Source organism: Rhyacophila brunnea, unplaced genomic scaffold (genome assembly GCF_057557595.1).
Source record: "Rhyacophila brunnea isolate RB1 unplaced genomic scaffold, BYU_Rbru_1.0 scaffold_18, whole genome shotgun sequence".
NCBI classification, from domain to species: Eukaryota; Metazoa; Arthropoda; class Insecta; order Trichoptera; family Rhyacophilidae; genus Rhyacophila; species Rhyacophila brunnea.
In genome coordinates this window covers 23,579,300-23,598,740 of record NW_028232837.1, presented here as the reverse complement: position 1 = coordinate 23,598,740, position 19,441 = coordinate 23,579,300, and the positions used below count along the sequence as shown (strand labels likewise).

The 19,441-nt window shown below is 34.8% G+C and overlaps 1 protein-coding gene across 1 annotated transcript; it reads left to right on the top strand.

Moving 5' to 3' along the window:
• Positions 1-249: 249 nt before the first annotated feature.
• LOC147073338 (chorion peroxidase-like) lies at positions 250-15,309 on the top strand. The gene is made up of 14 exons (XM_085945635.1): positions 250-289; positions 598-776; positions 894-1,038; positions 2,651-2,797; positions 4,099-4,278; positions 5,000-5,196; positions 5,712-5,904; positions 7,365-7,562; positions 8,780-8,930; positions 10,001-10,154; positions 10,817-10,975; positions 13,334-13,538; positions 14,579-14,693; positions 15,240-15,309. The coding sequence occupies exons 1-14, from the start codon at positions 250-252 to the stop codon at positions 15,307-15,309; spliced, it is 2,133 nt and encodes a 710-aa protein (XP_085801761.1).
• Positions 15,310-19,441: the final 4,132 nt, after the last annotated feature.

Sequence of the window (19,441 nt, the reverse complement as noted above, 5' to 3'; positions counted from 1 at the left end):
TCCAGTGCTTACATAATCGTGGCAGACGTGAATTGCTGCTACTATCTGTAATATAATGTGAAGATTTGGTAAAAGTTCATAATAGTTGCCTAGAGTCATAACTCACATATTCCAAAATTCGAGTTATGAGATAATTGCAAAAAACCACCAGAGCACTGTTTTTTGTAATCGAAGAAAAGTATTGAGTCGATTTACACTATTTTTTAATATATATATAATACTCCTAAGGCTGCAGACACACATCACACAATGAGAAATATAACTCCTAAGATAATATTGAGACATCTGTGTATTTTTTTAAGTGTCTTTAGTTAAACGTGAGTGTGTGCCCTGGGAATTCTTTTTATTCAAAATCAACAATTTCATAATTATGTGGCATTTTGATTGTATTGTTAAGGCTATACCACAGTTGAGGCATGGTCTGCCTGTCATGCCATGTCATAGTGCCTGGCATGTCATAGTCCAAAATTTCGTCGCGCCTATAGTTGAAAATTATTTGCCGTTTCACTGAAGTATCGCCTTAATCTGTTTTCACTCTTCCAAATAGATTATTATTTTCTTGTCTTGAATGCTTAAGAAAATATATAATTTTTCCAGCCCACGACGATTTGAAGGCTCGAGCATCATTTTCCTTCGATGTGCAGTCTTTGAAAGAAGCAAAAGCCAAATCAAAATTGCGACTGGCCAGGCTTATTGAGAAAGAACACGAAATCTTGGACAACCCCAAATTTTCCACACTTATTTCGAGAGGAACGCCCACGTTTGGACACTTCCAGGTATGCAATCCGTAATTTTAAAACATATTATTCTTGTCAGTCTTTCAATGTGCATATCTTTTGGTGGATGACTTATTATGACTATTTATTAATATTTATTTTTTGTAAACATTTCAGTCTATGAGAAGTGCGAATCAGGCTCTCAGTTCTTCAGTTGGTTTGAATGCCCTGAAAAATTTATTTGCCATGCAAGCGTTGAAGGAAAGACAGAGCATTTCGGATGAAGACGTATCATTAGGACTAGGAAATATTATAATGGAAGGTAATTTACAAATTCAAATATCGAATTATTTTTATTTGATCCTGATGTTGTCATAAGAAAATATCACAATAAGAATTAATACCGAAGTAAGAAAATTGAACACCTTGTTTAAAATAGTCAGAAATCATTCTTACAATTTGTCTATAAAAATTTAAAACAATCTAATATACCAGACGTGGACAAATGCGGCTCTTCGTTGAGTTAACGGCCCACATGCCCAACGAAGGTCAAAATGGAGATTTTATGGTATTTTAAAAGCATTAGCCTGAACATTCCTTAAACGTTGTAGATAATCTATGTATATAATTTTGAAGCCTTATTATCTTTTATATTTATTTTAAACATTTGATGACTGTATAAAGTATATTTATTACATAAAATAGTATTCTTTTAAACCTCTCGATTTAATGTTTTAGAATATAGTCATATTTAAGTACATACACGTGCAGTGGTGTTAAGATTTTTTAGACGTATGAATTTTTAAACGCATTTATAAAACCATTAGTAAAATTTATGTTGACATTTCTGTGATCTCTGTGATACCAAATTTGACAAGAATCAGGCATCTTATTATTCAAAAAATGGGGAAGATTACCACATTTGAATAATAATGATAATACATCAATACATGCATTAGATTTTTACGACTTAAGACCAATATTGCAATATTTGTGTGATATCGCTTGACTACCTATTTATACAAAGTTTCAATCAACTCTCACCATATGCAATTAAATCCTGCCTACGCCAAACCACAATAGATCAAAAATATTCTTCTATCTATAAGATACATACATTATGATTTAATGGCATAACTTCAAAAGTCACTATTTTCTAGATAAAATAATACGAGTACTATATATCTTTTATCTATTACGGGTTGGCTTAGGCAGGGTTTAATTAAATTTAAAAAACTAACCAACACCATCTGCAAATTTGTTTTCTTAGTTTAATGAAAACAAATATGTATGTACGTATGTCTAACAAAGATGTATGCGCACTATTTATGTCAGTTCTCCACACCCCACCGCCACCCTTAGCCACTGATACGAATACTTTGATTAGTTTTGATGGAAATATCATATGCCTATACCAGATATCTATTTTACCATGTTTTTATTAGCTCGTATTCTTGTTTGTCCCGTACAGATTTTTTCTTGTTTGTCCAAGATTTTTAACTAACTTCCAGACTAGCTAGACATTTAAACTTTTAGAATATATCAGAACACGACGGGAATGCATTTTTTTTAAAAATATTTTTAGCCATCTTTAAACAGAGTTGAATTGATTTTCAGTTAATTCTGTTTTGTATGTTTCGGAAAAAAATCGTTAACAGTAATATTTACTACTCACTATTATTGGTTGCTAAGAGGGTCCTAGCAACTAAATTATTAATATATACGTGCGTTACTATGGAAATCAATACTACGAAATGTCAAAATGACATTTCTGTATTCTATAATATTTATTCAGTATTTCTATCAAGTAATACATAGAATTGTCAAGTTTATGTGATTAAACAGAAAATTTAAAAACTTGGTATATAAAAAGTTCTTTTTATCTTGTGATTATTTATATTTCATAAGTATAAATTTGACTCTCTATTCCATAGATTCCCCATGCCCGCCTCCACCGAAGTGCGAGCATCTCCATATCAAGTACAGAAGCATCGATGGCACTTGCAATAATGTCATGAATCCGTCCTGGGGTGCTGCCATGACTGCCACTGAGAGACTACTACCTCCAAATTACGATGATGGTATGAACCAATAATAATATTGTCAAGTATGTCTTCTTTAACCATGCCCAATCTAATAAGATCATATTATGGGCCTCCACAGTGTCGAGTAACAGATTTAGTTTTTACGAGAAATGGATGTCAGCCACTTGCTCAACCTATTTGCCCATACTCTGACTCATATGCCAGCGCTACATTGGCGTGCCAAAAGTCCGAGGAAAATAAATCGTCCGATTTGTCTATCCTTTGCTACTGATCAACCGATAATCCTATAACTGTGTGGTATTTATATGTAGATTTGCATAAAATAATATAGCAGTGAAAACAACACAAGTTTTACGTTTTCTTTAATGAATTTCATAAATATAAATAAAAAAAATATTGATAAATCTCTCATTTTCTAATGTCAATTTCAAATTAATCAATGAACATGTTTAAACAATTACAGATTTCTTTCGGTCCGAATGATCGCTTATTAATGTCAAATCGAATTTGCATAGTGATCGACGGATGAAGTCTGGCAACTCGGAGGGTAAAATATCAAACATGTTTGAAAGCCGGGGTGCTCCACGCGAAAAAAAAGACCGAAGACTGTAAATCGTCTGACTTGCGTGCCAATGGAGCGCCGGCATTACACAAATTGAAAAACAATATGTGAACTTGCCAGACCCAGGATTCGAACCTAGGACCCATGACGCTATAGGCCTGAAGTAGAATAGTGTTGAAGGCGTAGTAAAAATCAGATATTTAGATATAAACAAGTAAAATTGACCGCGCGTACAATTAACCGCAGACGATAATGTTTTAATTTTATAAGGCCTTGTCGCGCGTAAAAACTCGCGCGCATTCCCGGTCCATGTGACCTCACTGAGCCGTCCATATGCACTCGTGGCGTATCTGGACAATCTCTAAGTAAAATATTTTTTTACCTTTTCATTGTTTACTCAATGGTCTTCATTAGTAAGAAATGGATAAACAGAAAAATCCATCAGTGTACATAACTCAGTTTTTCCCGTCAATTCAGAGAAGGAATTATATTATTTTTTTATATCACAACACTTGATGGTGATTTTAGAAAGTTTTTTAGTACTAAAACATCGTCAAAATACATTAAATTAATGTATAAGTCTATATTATAAAATATAATTTGATATTGGAACGTGATTTTACAATATGTCTACCTTAAAATTAATGTTTCTATTTTCCGACATATCGCCGATGAAAAATCATTAACAAAAATATTTATAACTTGAAAGATTTTTGAGAAAGTCTAATATTTTTGTATTATTAGACAGCAATAAAAATCGCTTATAATCGTTCAGGTATTTGGTCTCCAAGAATGTCGACTTCAGACCGAGGTGCTCATCTGAAATCTCCTCGCGCTGCCTCCTCACATCTGCTTCCAGACAGAGATCGTCCTCATCACAGCGCCACCCTCCTGACAATGCAGTTTGGACAGTTCCTCGCTCATGATATGTCGTCTAGTGTTGGACTTACCTTGAGTAAGTTGATACAACATTTCTATACATGGACTCTCCAAATAGTTCTGTATACTTTTAATCATAATATAACCTCGATATAATTTGCTGTTTTTCTTTGTAGCACTACAATAAGTCATGTGGAAAACAATAACTAATATGGTTCGTAGTGAGATATAAGTCGTGAGAAAATCATAATAATGTGTTGTGATCTCACCGGGAATCTAACATGTAACCCCCAATTAGAGATGGAAATACCGAATGAAAATATCAATACTGGTATTTCTTATTGAATACCGGTATTATTTAAACATATTATAGAAAAAATGGAATTATCTAAATAAATACTGCTATTAAATTTTCTTTAAAATATCGATATGAGATATTATATAGGAAAACTATCGTATCTTAATAATGTTCTATTGACGTTTGAAAATATTATGTACCTACTGATGATAAATAATTATAGAACTGTTGTACATTACAAACATTATATTTGTTTTCCAAAAAGTAAATGTGTCTGTATTCTTAATAACGAATATACCAGTATTTTTTATATTTAAAACCGGTATTTTGGTATCGATAAATCCTGGATACCGGTTTTGAAATACCGGTATTGCAATCCCTACCCTCAATGCATTGCGCATCGGTGTATAAAGGGCATACAATAATTATTATAGACAAGGAAAATTGTCAACGGATATATACAGTTGCTGTATAATATACTGTTATCTCTATCTTTTAGTCAATGGAAGCGCGATATCATGTTGCACGGAAGACGGATCCTCAATGCTTCCGTCAGACCTCAGTCATTTCGCCTGCTTCCCCATTGACATCAGCCCCAAAGACGAGTTCTACGGCAAGTTCAATATGCGCTGCATGAATTTTGTAAGGACGCAGTTGGCTCCAAATCATGACTGCTCATTGGGATATGCCAAACAGGTAAGCGAAACTCCACTCTATTGCTTATAAATACCGGGGCAAACATACTGATGGTTTTTCCATTCTTCCAATTTGGTTCTTAGATGTTCGTTGACACGTATTTCTGCCAATATTATTTCGGTAAGTATGCAATATTAATTCTCTTTTTATTTGATACTACCTACATCTCGGGGTGGGCCTTGGTCGCCATTATTCCACTTTACGTGGTCATCTGCTCTCAATTTCCAGTTGATCACTTCTAGCGCCTTCATATCTTACTGTGGGTTATTAATCTACCGATACTGTGGTGTTCCCGCACTCTGTTTTCTTTCTGGATTATTAAACGGAAATTCATCCATATGTGTAACGTGGTTGGTTCATCACAGGCGATGTATCATGATACATCTGACGAAATCAGGGTTTTCAAAGAGCTTATAGAGATCTCTATTATTGTCGTGGCATTATACGCGCAGATTCAAGACTCAAACAACCACATATGAATCTCAAGATGCAATAATAAAAACGCATTTTTTTAGATGAACGGAGTCACCCACTATCTGGATTTGTCCCAAGTGTACGGATCTGATGCTGCGGCACTGAGTCCTCTGCGAGAATGGTCAGGCGGCAGACTGAAGATGTTCAATGACTTCGGGAGGGATCTGTTGCCGCTCAGTGAGGATAAGAACGACTGCATCACTATGGAGCAAGGATCAGCGTGCTTTAAATCAGGTACCTTTTGATATTCCTTACTGATTTTTCTTTTGACATTATGCATATAAATCAAAGATGTTGAATAAAGCCTTTTTTCAGTGTTACCAACCATAATATGATTATAGTACAATACTATAATTTTGATTTCTTCGCGAATAACTTAAAATACTACAATTTTAAGCCAAAAGGATTCACGACGAAAAATGTTTCTGTACCAAAGTTTTTTTTAAGAAATACTATAGGTAGGTAATTTTACGATTTTCTACAACAATCAGCATAGAAAAAGATGGCAACGCTGATTAAGATAGATCCTAAATATATAAAGAAACGCTTTAATACGCTAGTAAATCGAATGGTTAAATTATCTTAAGTAATTTCCCAATGAAGATTCATTTGAATCATCGTTCTTGAGTTTTTTTTGGCTATGATAATTATTTTCCAGAACCGCACTGAGATTAAAAAAAAAACACCTTGAATTAGTGTTACGCGTATTTAAAATCACGTAAAATCGCAAACCATCATTTTTGGCTCAACATCATGGGTAGTTGTTTACCCTTTTCATAAATTTTAGCCATTCCAGACAATTTCATCACTGCCGTTTTCAAATTGGCTTGCTGGAAGCTTCTATAGCATTACACAGAATATTATATACGTGGCCGATTCAACGCAGCTTTTGCATTTGCATAATATGGTCTTTGATCCGTTATTCAATAATATAGGATTTGTTTTATTTTTTTATAAAACGAGTTTATAATAATAATTGGTATTTATTCACTATCCCTTTCCCACATTAAATAGTTCCTTTTCTACCGCCACCATACAGTAAGTATTGACAATAATTATTACATAAACTCAAAAGTAAATTTCGGTACTCATACTTGATAATACTTACCACGTGAACGAAGAATGCACCGTAAAGCATTCTTTGTATAATGTGATGAATACCAATTGATAAACTTGTTGTATAAATTATCATGAACTCCCACCACAATATTACCTACCTCTGAATCCAGGGCTTCAAATGGACCGGAGTGCAGATCCGGCTCGTGTAATCATCGAGATTATCTATCCTCTCGTGGAAAAATTAAATATTGTTCCGGTTTGTGGATGATTAAAAAGTAGTTAAATACTCGTAATATACTTACTTACCTACTTTATATAATTTTTTCTTAAAGCTTAAGATTAAATTTGTTGGAATTTTTTGTTTGCGACACTGACGCCATATGCATGCCGTAATCGTGCATACTTTAAGTTTGAAGATTATTATTTCATTTGACTGTCTGCGATAGGTAGGTATTTAACAAAAAAAAATATCACACCATTTTTTATATAAGCACCTGATGTAAATAAGTTAAAATATTTTCAGTTCCGGCGCTCCGGTTCGTAAAATTTTCTATTTCGAACGCTGTCTGAATCTATAGTGAAGAATATAGTATCTTTTTACTAATTACCCTCGAAATATTTATTGTTTTAAACAGGCGATGGCCACGCAAATCAAATGATATCCTTAGTGGCAGTTCACACTATCTTCAATCGAGAGCACAACAGAATCGCAGCGATTTTGGCAATGATCAACCCTCACTGGTCGGAGCAGCTTATCTTCCTCGAGTCGAGAAGGATCGTCATTGCAGAGCTTCAACATATTGTTTACAGTGAATGGTTGCCGTTGGTTATAGGTAAAATATAATATATAAATTGATCGTTCGTTCAATTAACTGATGTGATTATTTTTATCGAAACTCTTTAAGAAATATTTTCTCAACTCGGTCAAACTTTCCGTTAGATTGGCCATTGCTTCTTGGCTTCTACGAGAAAATATCTCAACTTTCAAAAAGTTTTGTTAATAAGGTTTTTTTCGACAGTTAGTACTGATTGACTGCAATATATGAAATCAGAATTGGAATAACACATAGCTATAAAATAATACATTTGATTAATAATTAATTTATAAAATTTACAATAAAAAAATAAACAATATTACCACTTGATGATAAATACGAATATAACCAAAACACGAGTCAAAATTAAATAAAAAATAAAATAATAAATAATGTACAATCTATAAAGTTATGTTAAATCAATAAGACAATCCCAAACATTATACTATATGATATAATATAACAACGGAGATGACACAAAATTTAATTGATCATTTAACAAATTAGAATTAGGCATACAATTATACCTACTAATCTCTAGGATTTCCTGTTTATTAATTTTTTTAGATTTCTCATTCAAATGTAGTATTTAAAAATTTTTAATAAGAGAGATTATTTAAACATAAATGATTTCCGGACAGATAATTCAATGTATTGGTAGATTATTTGTGCCATCTTTTGAATTTATTTTGATAAATATATTCAGTTGAGAATGTCCCTCTGAGGGGGACGAAACCGGTCCAGATTTATTTGTTAAAAGTGGAATAAGTACTAAATAAATTTTGCGTTTTATTAAATTAAATCAATAATGAAACAAAATATTTAGTACTTATTTATTTACATAGTTTAATAGTAAAGTTATTGTGCATATTAAAATTACTTTCAATAAAAATAATCTTCTGAAATTACGGGACTAATGTCCCGAATTCTCGTCTCGAATTCAGGATACATGAGAATTTTTACTCCGGGATAGTCTCGGCAATTTATAGTGACAATTTTTAACGTTAGTGTTTTGATTCAAGTGACCTCATCCAGCGAACCACGTATTTTATCTGAGAAGTAAATAACACATAAGTACATGCTTTAGTTTGTTACCGATTTTAGTTTTATATACCACAGTGTACACCAGTACAATGGGCATGTAGACGTGGCAGGTGGTTAGGGGTTCGTTTTAATCATTTTGTGACTGTGTTTCTACATGCCTGATTTCTTCTAACTATATTTAATATTTCCAGGTAATAATGCAATGCACGAGTTCGATTTGATGACTCACAAACACGGTGAGTACTCGATGAGTTACGACGAACACGTAAATCCGAGTTTGACGAGCGAGTTTGGGGTTGCCGCTTTCCGGTTCGGACATTCGAATGTCGATGGTAAACTAAAGTGAGTATTTTTGTCTATGATTTTATCCCATCACTAATATTCAGAAAATTTAAAAAAAAAAGAACACATTATTGGATTATCATTGTTTTTGATTAGAACTCGATGTGTCAAATATGACAGTTCAATAATAACGACTGATTTAAAAACAATATAATATGAATTTAAATAATTATCACTGTTTTTGACTCGCTGCTGGTTATCAAAAGATTATCAAAGATTAATTAATTACTAGTAAACTTTGTGAGAGAATTATTCTGAATCCGGCGGCGTGTTTTCCAAGTCACGTGATGCGCATCTTCGTGATGACATCCATCATCAAGTATTGATGCGTCAGCGCTTCTATTCTATATACAAGACTGGTTTCGGCCACTACAATAGCTATATAGGGTAGGAAAGTATCGAAGTATTAGCACTTAGCCCCGTTTTAGACGAGACACTGGTGTCGCGCTCGTATATAATATAGGAGGCCTTTGTATTATGTTTATGAATGCCCCAGAGCTAATGAGTCAACGCATAATTTCGCGTTATAAATTAAACATAAAACTGGCTGCAGTAATAAAAACAAGTGTATCGGCGGCTTGAGAATGTAGTGGCCGACGGAAAAGTGTACCGGACACGCGTTGACTCATTAGCTCTGGGGCGTTCATAAACATAATACAATGGCCCCTTTATTCGAATACAAAGGCCTCCTTATTATATACGAGCGCGACACCGGTGTCCCGTCTGAAAAGTCTCTTATTGTAACAATTACAATAAGTTAGTTGTAATTGTTACAATAAGTTCTATGTTTTAACAGCAGCTCTCTTGGCTATGCTAAATTTCCGAGCGAGTCAGTCAGTTTTGACTGTTTAGATGGCTAAAGTCATTGTTACAATAAGTGCTAATACTTCGATACTTTCTTACCCTAGATAGCTGCCGCAGTGGGCCGAAAGCAGTCTTTTGTATAGAATAGATGCACTGGTCGCGATCTCAAGTGTTCGTGACACGGACGTACTGATGTGCCCCCAAAATTCGGCGGAGACATCTATTCACAAAACTGAAAAATGGAAATTATTAATGTTTTGTTCCAGGATTCCTAAAGATTCCGAACTGGACGAGGTAATCGCCATCCCCGAAGTGATGTTCCACCCCTCCAGGATGAGGGTTACGGAGTTCTTCGATCGTGTTCTCAACTGCTTGACCTCGCAGCCTATGCAGGAGACAGATCCGTCTCTGAGCGCTATGGTAAACCAACTTGATATTCTTGTATATTACATTACATCACCATGTTCGATTTTCAGTTGATCGTTTGAACCTCCACCGAATTTTACTTCACAAAACAATTATAATTACCTACATTCTTTAATATTAAAATATCTATATTTATTTAAACGGCACGTAAAAATGAAAATAATTCTGACAGCAAAAACTCAAATAAAAGAACATCAAAATAAAATCGAATCCAAAATATGCAAACTTTATCTTGTTCTGTCGTGAAAATTCAAAACTGGAATAATTGGCAGAAAAGGTAATTTTAAGGTAGTTAAAAAGTCAAACAAACATATTTTGAATTTTGTATAATATATTATTATATAGATAATGTGTAAACAGTAAATTATTATAATATTCCGACCATGTCCGTTACTAATAGGATTATATGGGCCTCCACAGAGTAGAGGTTTGTATTAACAGATTTTTTGTTTTTTTTACGAGAAATGGATGTCAGCCACGTGCTCAAACTATTAGGTCCATACCCTGACTCACACACAAATTGAAAAACAATGTGTACTTGCCAGACCCAGGATTCGAACCCACGGCGAACACAATTAGGACCCACGGCGTTATAATATTACGTATGTAGAAAAATTAAGTGCACTTTGAATATTAATATATTGATACGTTTATAGTTGACAAAACACCTGTTCAGAGCTGGTAATCCTTTCGGCATTGATTTGGCATCCCTAAACATCCAACGAGGTCGCGACCATGGTCTCCGTTGCTACAACGACTACAGAGATCTCGTGGGGCTGGGCAAGATTGAAAACTTCCAAGAGTTTGGACCAAAGGTATTTAAAACAATCATGAGTTTTAGAGATTGCTTACCATTTTCAGCACAAAACAGAGCATATCGTTGGTGTTTTGTAAAAAGGGCGAATCAACCATTTTGGCGAAATCGAGATTTTAATGAAAATACAACATGTACCCCACTAGCTTTGTTGTGTAAAAACGGCAAATTTTTATCTCCACAGAAAAGTACTTAAAAACGATAATCGACTAAAATTAAATTAATTAAAATTACGAAATAAAAAGCAAACGTGACATATTAGGCATTTTAAAATATTGTATAATAATACCTATTATAATGACAGTATTCTTTTTAAGCTTTATTATAAACTTGTTAGATATTTATAATCATCTACAGGTAAAAAACAAATAAATATCAAAAGTTAAAAATCCTCCTCCTGTAAAGTAGCATTTTGGTTAATTCGCCCTTTTTACATAACACCGACGATATGGAGCTTCACAAAGTAGTGGTGGTTGCATGACAATTAAACAATGATTAGTATTATATTGTTATTATTTGACTACAGTGTTCGTATTAAGGGAACAATTTCAGAATGAACAGAATAATGATAACAATATTATTTTATACAAATTTCTAAAAATAACGTCGTTAGTGATTTTCATACAAATATTAGTTACAACTACAGACACATAATTTTATGCAGTTGCGATGTAGTATGTTTATTAGGTATATTTTGAATTTAAGTTTTTTTAGTAAGTTAAAGTCAACGTTAAATAATCGTTTAGTAACGAGGCAACGTTAAATTTTACAAACAATGGTTACTTTTTTAAACGCATTGAATACAAATACTTGCATACCAATACGAGAAAAAAAATAATGTGTGAATTTAAATCAGCCATGTGATGCTAACATGCCACACACGGCTTTGAAAGCGGGTATCTTGCCACTACCCCACTGCGGGTGAAGAATAGGACAACTTGGCGCCAGGAAAATTGCACGCAGCACTGTCGAATGAAATAAATAGACGTTCATTACGATTTTATACAGAAAGTAGACGAGGAATTTTAATCAGTTTATATCTACTACATACTTGGTGATTTTAATTCATTTTGCTCTTAACATAATGTTTTTATTGAGATTGAGAATAATATTATTATTCCTGAGGCTTTATATACAAATAAAAGAACTCTCTTCTCGTTGGAACTTGCACAATTAAATCATTATTTACGTGTTCATATTTAAATTCTCACCAAGTATTAAATAATAATATATAATTATATTTTAAATGTACCTATAATTCACGAACGTCTATTTATTTTTGAAATTCATTCCATTGCGTGGCGGCGCCCAGGTGTCCCGGCGCCGAATCGTCTTACACCTCTGCGGGCCTGATCAATAGAGTGATGTTAAATTCAGTGAATTACGGTGACAGCGCTTCAAAATATTACAACTTTACTATGATGAATGCGATCTAATATCTGCAACTCAGGGCCGGTGTGTTTTATTCTGATTTTGCCGAAAATTAGTTTAGCACAGGTTTGTACCTGAAATATCATATTTTTCAGAGCTAATAATTCACCATTTGAATATATACCTACATACGTAATATAAATTTGAAATTTTAAAAGATAATTAACCTCACATGAAAAATCTTAAATTAGTGGCGCACTCAGGATTTAATATTTGGGGGAGCCCAAGGAGGAGAATGTAAATTAGTCCCATAGGCTCTTTTTATTTCGCACAGCCTAATTTCTCGTTTATCGGTTTTTTGTCTATTGCACTCGGTGTACCTACACCATGGTCCTCACATCCTGAAACGGGCCCTCATGCCAGGATATTTGGCGGGCCCCCTACCTACTGCTAAGATTAAAGGCAGTGTGAAACACTACATTAACGTTTTTCAAATTGTGTTTTAGTTCAAATTAAGGGTACTTATACAATGAATTATTGGTGATTTTTAATACATCTGGTTTAATAATGGAGCTGTCGAGTATCGACACATAATAATCGAAAAATATATTGCACAAATATATAATTGAAAATGTTCATGGCCATGAAGTGTAATAGCGCCGCAGGCGAATTTTTTTACTGTTAAAGCTAATTTATGATATCTGTTTATCTCACTTATCTGGTCAACCCGACGCGCTGGCCTCCCACAGCCCGGGCCCCCAGGCTAGAGCCCTGTCAGCCCTCCCCAGCCATGACCTACACCACTCTGGAATTCGGGTGGACACCGAGAATTTTTTAACAGTTCCATTAGGGATTGGGTTTCTAAAAAAACCCGACATATGTGTTTCATAGTGTAAATGTTTACATATCTGTTTCCAATATAATTGTAGATAGGTAGTAAGAGAGCATTTTTTATTCAACAGCTTATCCTTGCACTTTATGTCACCAGGTGTCTGACCATCTCGCCAATGTCTACGCGACACCTCAAGATATCGACTTGTGGATCGGTGGTCTCATGGAGTCGCCGGAGATGGACGCCCTCGTTGGTTTCACCTTCAAGGAGATCATTGGAGATCAGTTCTCCAGGTTGAAAAAGGGAGATAGATACTTTTATGACCACGGGCCGGAGACTAATCCAGGATATTTTACATCAGGTATTATCATGCACTCTATTCTCCAAACGATCAATAAAAAAAATCTATCGTTTATTTAAGGCTATACTTCGGTTGAGGCATGGTCTAAAAAGTCGTGGCTAGGCGATGCGCGGATTGTGCAAATGACGCGTGCCGAACGAAATATAATTTGTCATAAAAATCCAACATGCGTCCATTTAATATTATGTTTATTGTTATATTACTAATAATAATAGAATATTCATTGACATGTTTTCTTTTTTAAGTACATACGCAAAGTTGTTTAGTCATCTTTACACGATTTAAGAATATTTTCATCCGACGCCATGACAAAACAAATCGACGTGCAGACACCTCGACTGTCGGTCACCGATTGGCGACTAGTGAAAAATTTCGTCGCATCTACTGTTGAAAATTATTTGTCGTTTCACTGAAATACGCTCTTAGATGAAGTGCAGCATTATGGTACTTCCACTAGCGTTTTCTGCAGACAGAATACGACGCATGTAATTTAATAATAAAATACCATTTTAAAACGTACATTTACTGAACACAAAATTTTTATTAGTACATCAAAATTAATGGGTATTTTTATCATTAAAACGTGGTTTGATAAGTTCGCTCAAAGATAGTAATGAAATTTTTGAATAATTCATAGTTTTGATGTAATTTATAATAAATAAAAAAAAATGATTTTTATAAAAAAAATTATAAGTTAAAATTAGTCGCAATTAAGTATGATACCTATGGCATAGTGGTATATGTGCATGGGCGCGAAACCCGAGAGATGCAGTTTCGATTTTGGGTGTTGTATTTTTTTCAAAATATGATGTTTTCTATTGGTTATATATTTTCTCAGAAGTGTTACAAAATTATGTATTTCAATAACTGGAATGTTACATTCTTAAATCTTATGAATTATTCGTTGAATAAAAAAAAATTGTGACCCCCTAAAATCGAAAAGCCTGAGGCAACTAGTCCCCATCTAATAATATTATGTGCAACTGTAGTTTGTTTGTGGTTGCCATGGTTTGTTATATGTCTTTGTTATTTTTTTTCAGCACAACTTGCTGAAATCCAGAAAAGCTCCATGTCCCGTTTAATCTGTGATAATAGCGATCATATTGAATTGCACTTCCAGTCCCCCAATGCCTTTGTCAGACCAGACTTATCTGGGTAAGAATTTTTATAGATTTAATACATTGGTTAAAAATAATACAAGATTTGCACGTCTTGTTCGCTGCGAAAAGTCATCAATTTAAAAACCATGTACAGACCTACAAAATTATCTGTAGAATGACCAAAAATGGAAATACAAACTACTATAGGACGGCATTTTGAAAATTTCATTCGAATGTCAGATTTTGTCCAGTTACGAGTCTTGATTGGGTAGTTTTCGACAGTGGCTCCGCTATCCCATTCTTCAGATAAGTTGTAGGTCTGTAATATGAAATGAAAAATATATTATGTAGGTATATATTTTGTATGTCATTGACAAAAGAAAATGAGTCATCACACCTGAATCTGAATCTTCATTCAACAGAGAAAATGAAAATATGGGCCAATTTATGATAAGCTCATTACTGAAGTTTTTGTTGGAAGTGTTTGAATATTTAATTTCTAATTGAAAATCAAGAAAAGAAACTTTGGATTGACTTCAGAAATAGTTCACGTAACCTTGGAATCTTGAAATTACTAATTTGTACTGTCTGTATTTTATAGTAACGAGCCCATCCCGTGCATCTCGCAAGCCATTCCAACACTGGACTTGTTAGCGTGGAAAGAGTTTTAATAAATAAATTATTTTAATGTCTGTCTGTTTATATTGTTTGTGTATTATGTATAGTATGTTATATTCACTTTATTAGCAAAGAAAGATGTATATTTTATTAATTTTTGAGAGTTTTTAATGAGTTAATAAGATAATATACCTATGTTATTATTACCGTGAGAGGAACTGTTAATGTTGTCTAAAGAAATAATTAATTAAATGAAACTATTTTAAGCGTAGATATTTTTTTATACAAACGAAGAAAGCGTAGAAATATTAATGAAATAAAATATGTGTTAATTTATTTTAATAAATACAATACAAAATAATGTGTTGTCAGAATTTTATTGTATTACTAAATCCACTTACCACCACATTCCTAATACACTAATTTATGTACTCTTCCCGAGTGTGGATTTGCTCAGATAGAAAATTGTATTATTATTAACATGGCCACATTTTATTGCAATGCGGATAGAGTTGATTTTGTAACAACATACAATATTATGTGATCTACACCACAATATTCTAACACGTTAGCCGTCTCGCACATCTAACCTCGTCTCGTCTGCAACGTGCCGAATACGTCGATGTGACGTCATCGTTATTCACAAAGCACACGTTGCCAAATGGAGCTCCGCACATTTGCAGAATGCGACTTTTTAGTTTGAAAAAATAAACATCTAGTGTTGCTAGCAACAAATCGCATACGTCTCGAAGACATGCACTCATCGCAAATGGTTCCACTTTGCTTACTTTGTAGGTAGCCAGCATATACCCACTTCGGCTCACAGTTTTATCGTGAGGCTGTGAGTTTGAATATCGGTAAACCTATTACCTACCTCAAGGATTGGAGGGATCGCACCGCCGTTCTTCGTTTGCTTTTTGCTTACAGTCCTGATGACCCGCCGTGCCGCCCTGTTATTGAAGTTAATGGCCCCACAAAACCACACCCGCCCCGCACCACACCGGTCTCAATCGGGCGTATCACGGAACCCTACGTTTGGATGTGAAGCATCATTTTTATTTTTATGACTGGGAATGTCTCAGGAGCGGTTATCCGAGACTAAGGTCGTCATGCACTCAAACGTGATTTGACTGAATTTAAATGACTTCAAGTTAAGGTATCAATGGGAGAGATGAGCACGTAGAGGCAATATTAAAAATTGTAGTAAGTAACAAATTAAAGCTAATACAAAACTGCCGAACATTCTAAGTGTAGAGATCTTCACGTTGGCAGTATGACGCCGCAAATTTTCTAAATGCAATAAAATTATCCTTTGTGGCGACCAGGTCGGATGGTCCGATGGGCCCAACAGCTGGTTAAACCGTCTTGAGCAGCTCTTCCCTTTCCGTGCACATTTTAGGACATTCCCAGAGGATGTGTCGCCCTGTCAGACGAGCTACCGTCCTGACGGACGCTACTGCCGCCTGGCGTGACGCCGCCGATTGCATCCGCCTTCGCCCTGATCGCCGCCTACAGCCGTCCGCGCATCACGGAACATTCGGAACCAAACGCAGCCGCATTAACGCGGTCATCCCAGCGCATCTTTTCTATACACAAGACTGCTTTCGGCCGCTATCTAGGGTAGTAAAGTATCAAAGTACATATTAGCACTTATTGTAACAATTACAATAAGTTAGTTGTAATTGTTACAACAAGTGCTATGTTTTAACAGCACCTCTCTTGGCTGTGATACATTTTAGAGTAAGATAGACAGTTTTGACAGTTCGGACGGCTAACTTATTGTAATTGTTACAATAGGTGTTAATAATTCGATACTTTCCTACCCTGGTTAGCTGCAGCAAAGGCCGAAAGCAGTCTTGTGTATAGAATATATGCGCTAGTTTCTTACCGCCCGTGTAGAGCTATCTACGCCTGGCCGTCACTGTTACGGCGCTACACCACCGCTACACCACCGCTACGTCCCGCTACGTCCCGCTACGACGCTACGCCGACTGCTACGGGGAGCTACGCCGCTCTCATACGACGCCCTACGTTTGCTCTTTAAGTTAGAATTAGTATTTACCTACTATAACTAGAGCCAGTACCCATTATCAGGCTAACATCGGATTCAAAAAGGGAAAGTTCTCCCGTAGAGTCGGTGCCGCACATCTAGACTTTGAATCATTCTTGACTTTTTGTTTACCATTACTTGTGTTTGTTTTATATGTTCTTGTGTCAAATTACGTGTAAATAAATACTGTCACTGTTCACCGTGTGTTTCTGTCTCCACCTGACACTTTACAATGCCTTGCCAGTGTCACGGCTAGCGCATATTGTCTTCAGCGCAATATTGCCGGTGACTAGGTTTATAGACTTATACTTATACTTTACTTATAGACTTATAGACTTTACTAGACTTATAGGTTGTAATTTATAGATTTATTCCCATTATCGAGAATCAAGAATTTGAGGATTATGAAATATTTTACAACTAAAAATTCGAAATTCGTTTACTTTTTGATTTCTCGAGATGTAAATATTTGTTAAGATTTTTGAAGTTATACTTCTTTAGGCGCGTTTGGAAAATCAGATCAGAGTGTATTTTTGGCGTGTGACTGTAACACATAATTTATTTTTTCACACAAAAATAAACGGACTCGATTGGATTCGAACCACCGATTGTTCGGTTATCAGCCGAACGCACTGCCTTTACGCCAAAGTATGATACTCCAATCGTGACGATTATACAGTATAATATTATAGTTTAGAATTGTTCCGTTGCCCAGGCAGCGAATTTATTATTGTCGGCCATTTGAAATTCCTTACGTAAACAAACTTTTAAACATCATAGTGGCAGTTGTTACTTTAAAAATAAAAACAACGATAAATAATTATATAATTTAGTAATATAAGTTAAAGTGGATAGAAATAAACCAACGGCGTTCCAATAAGCGGTCCTTTTTCCTGAGTGTGTAATTTAACAAGATAATTAAGAGCTAGTCCAAGAATCTAGCTTATCACAAGTTTTATTTTTGTTTTGTTATGCCAAAGACGTATAACTTCTAACGCGCGTACATAAATAAGTACACACACCGATTTATTTCCATCCAGAATCAAAGTAGATTGTTTTTATTGCTTTCCTTCCTAAACCATTTTTAAAGAGGTTTCCGTTCTGGTTTTTTGTTTTTTTGTAGATTTCACAGATTGGTTATAAATTGTACACGTGTGGTAACAATTTCTTGAGGAAAGAGAATCTTGAAATATCGCAAAACTCCCGAGAAACGAAAACAAAGTATATTATATAAAAGTATGGTAAGCATGGTATCCTTATATTAACACGTCAATACGTTCACCTTGCAATGTATATTTGAGTTTAATTATTTTTAATTAATTAATAAACTATTATTACTTGACTCAAGGGTGTGTGTGCGTAGGGGAAAAATATATAATTATAAACGATTGTCATAATTATAGTTATGTCATCATCATCAGCCTGAGTCTCAAGCTATGTGTCCAGCCCATCTCCATTTAAGGCTTTTAATAAACTCTATTACATCACAAACCCTTGTCTGCTTCCTTATCCACTCAGTCCTCTTTTTGTCTTTTCGCCTTATGCCCAGCATGCACCTCTCCATACCACGTTGTGGTACTCTAAGTTTCTGGATCTCTCTTTTACTTAGGGTCCATGTTTCACACGCATATGTGACCACGGGAACCACACACTGGTTGAACACTTCGCGCTTTAGGCACAGTGGAAGGTCACTTTTGAAGACATTATTCAGGCGGCTAAAAGCACTCCAGCCTAGCTTTACTCTGCGAACAATTTCATCAAATATACATCCATCTATAGACACTTGTTGTCCCAGATAGATGTAGCTTTTCACCTGTTCGAGCTGAGTGCCATTGATGAGGATCTCTTTTTGACCTGCAAAGCAGTTGAACATGACTTTCGTCTTTGTTACATTTATTTTCAAACCTACTTTGTTGCTTATTTCAGCGAATTCCTGCATTCTGCTTTGGAGGTCTTCTGAGTCTCGCAAGACTCAGTTATGTAATAAATGTAAATATATAAACAAATTGAGGCTATTTTTTCAGTACATTATGGTTATCTGTATAAAATATTATTATATTAGTACGTATGGCTTTGTGATTGTTGTCACGGTTGCTATTCTGTACTTAAGGTACACCAAACCTAGTGGTATTTGA

What these genes read in the sequence shown, in the direction of transcription:
- LOC147073338 (XM_085945635.1), top strand. Translation starts at nt 250, where the DNA reads ATGAGAAATATAACTCCTAAGATAATATTGAGACATCTGT. An exon ending in ACCTCCAAATTACGATGATG is followed by an intron (nt 2,798 to 4,098) that starts GTATGAACCAAT and finishes ATAATCGTTCAG; the next exon opens with GTATTTGGTCTCCAAGAATG. An exon ending in ATCCGTCTCTGAGCGCTATG is followed by an intron (nt 10,155 to 10,816) that starts GTAAACCAACTT and finishes ATACGTTTATAG; the next exon opens with TTGACAAAACACCTGTTCAG.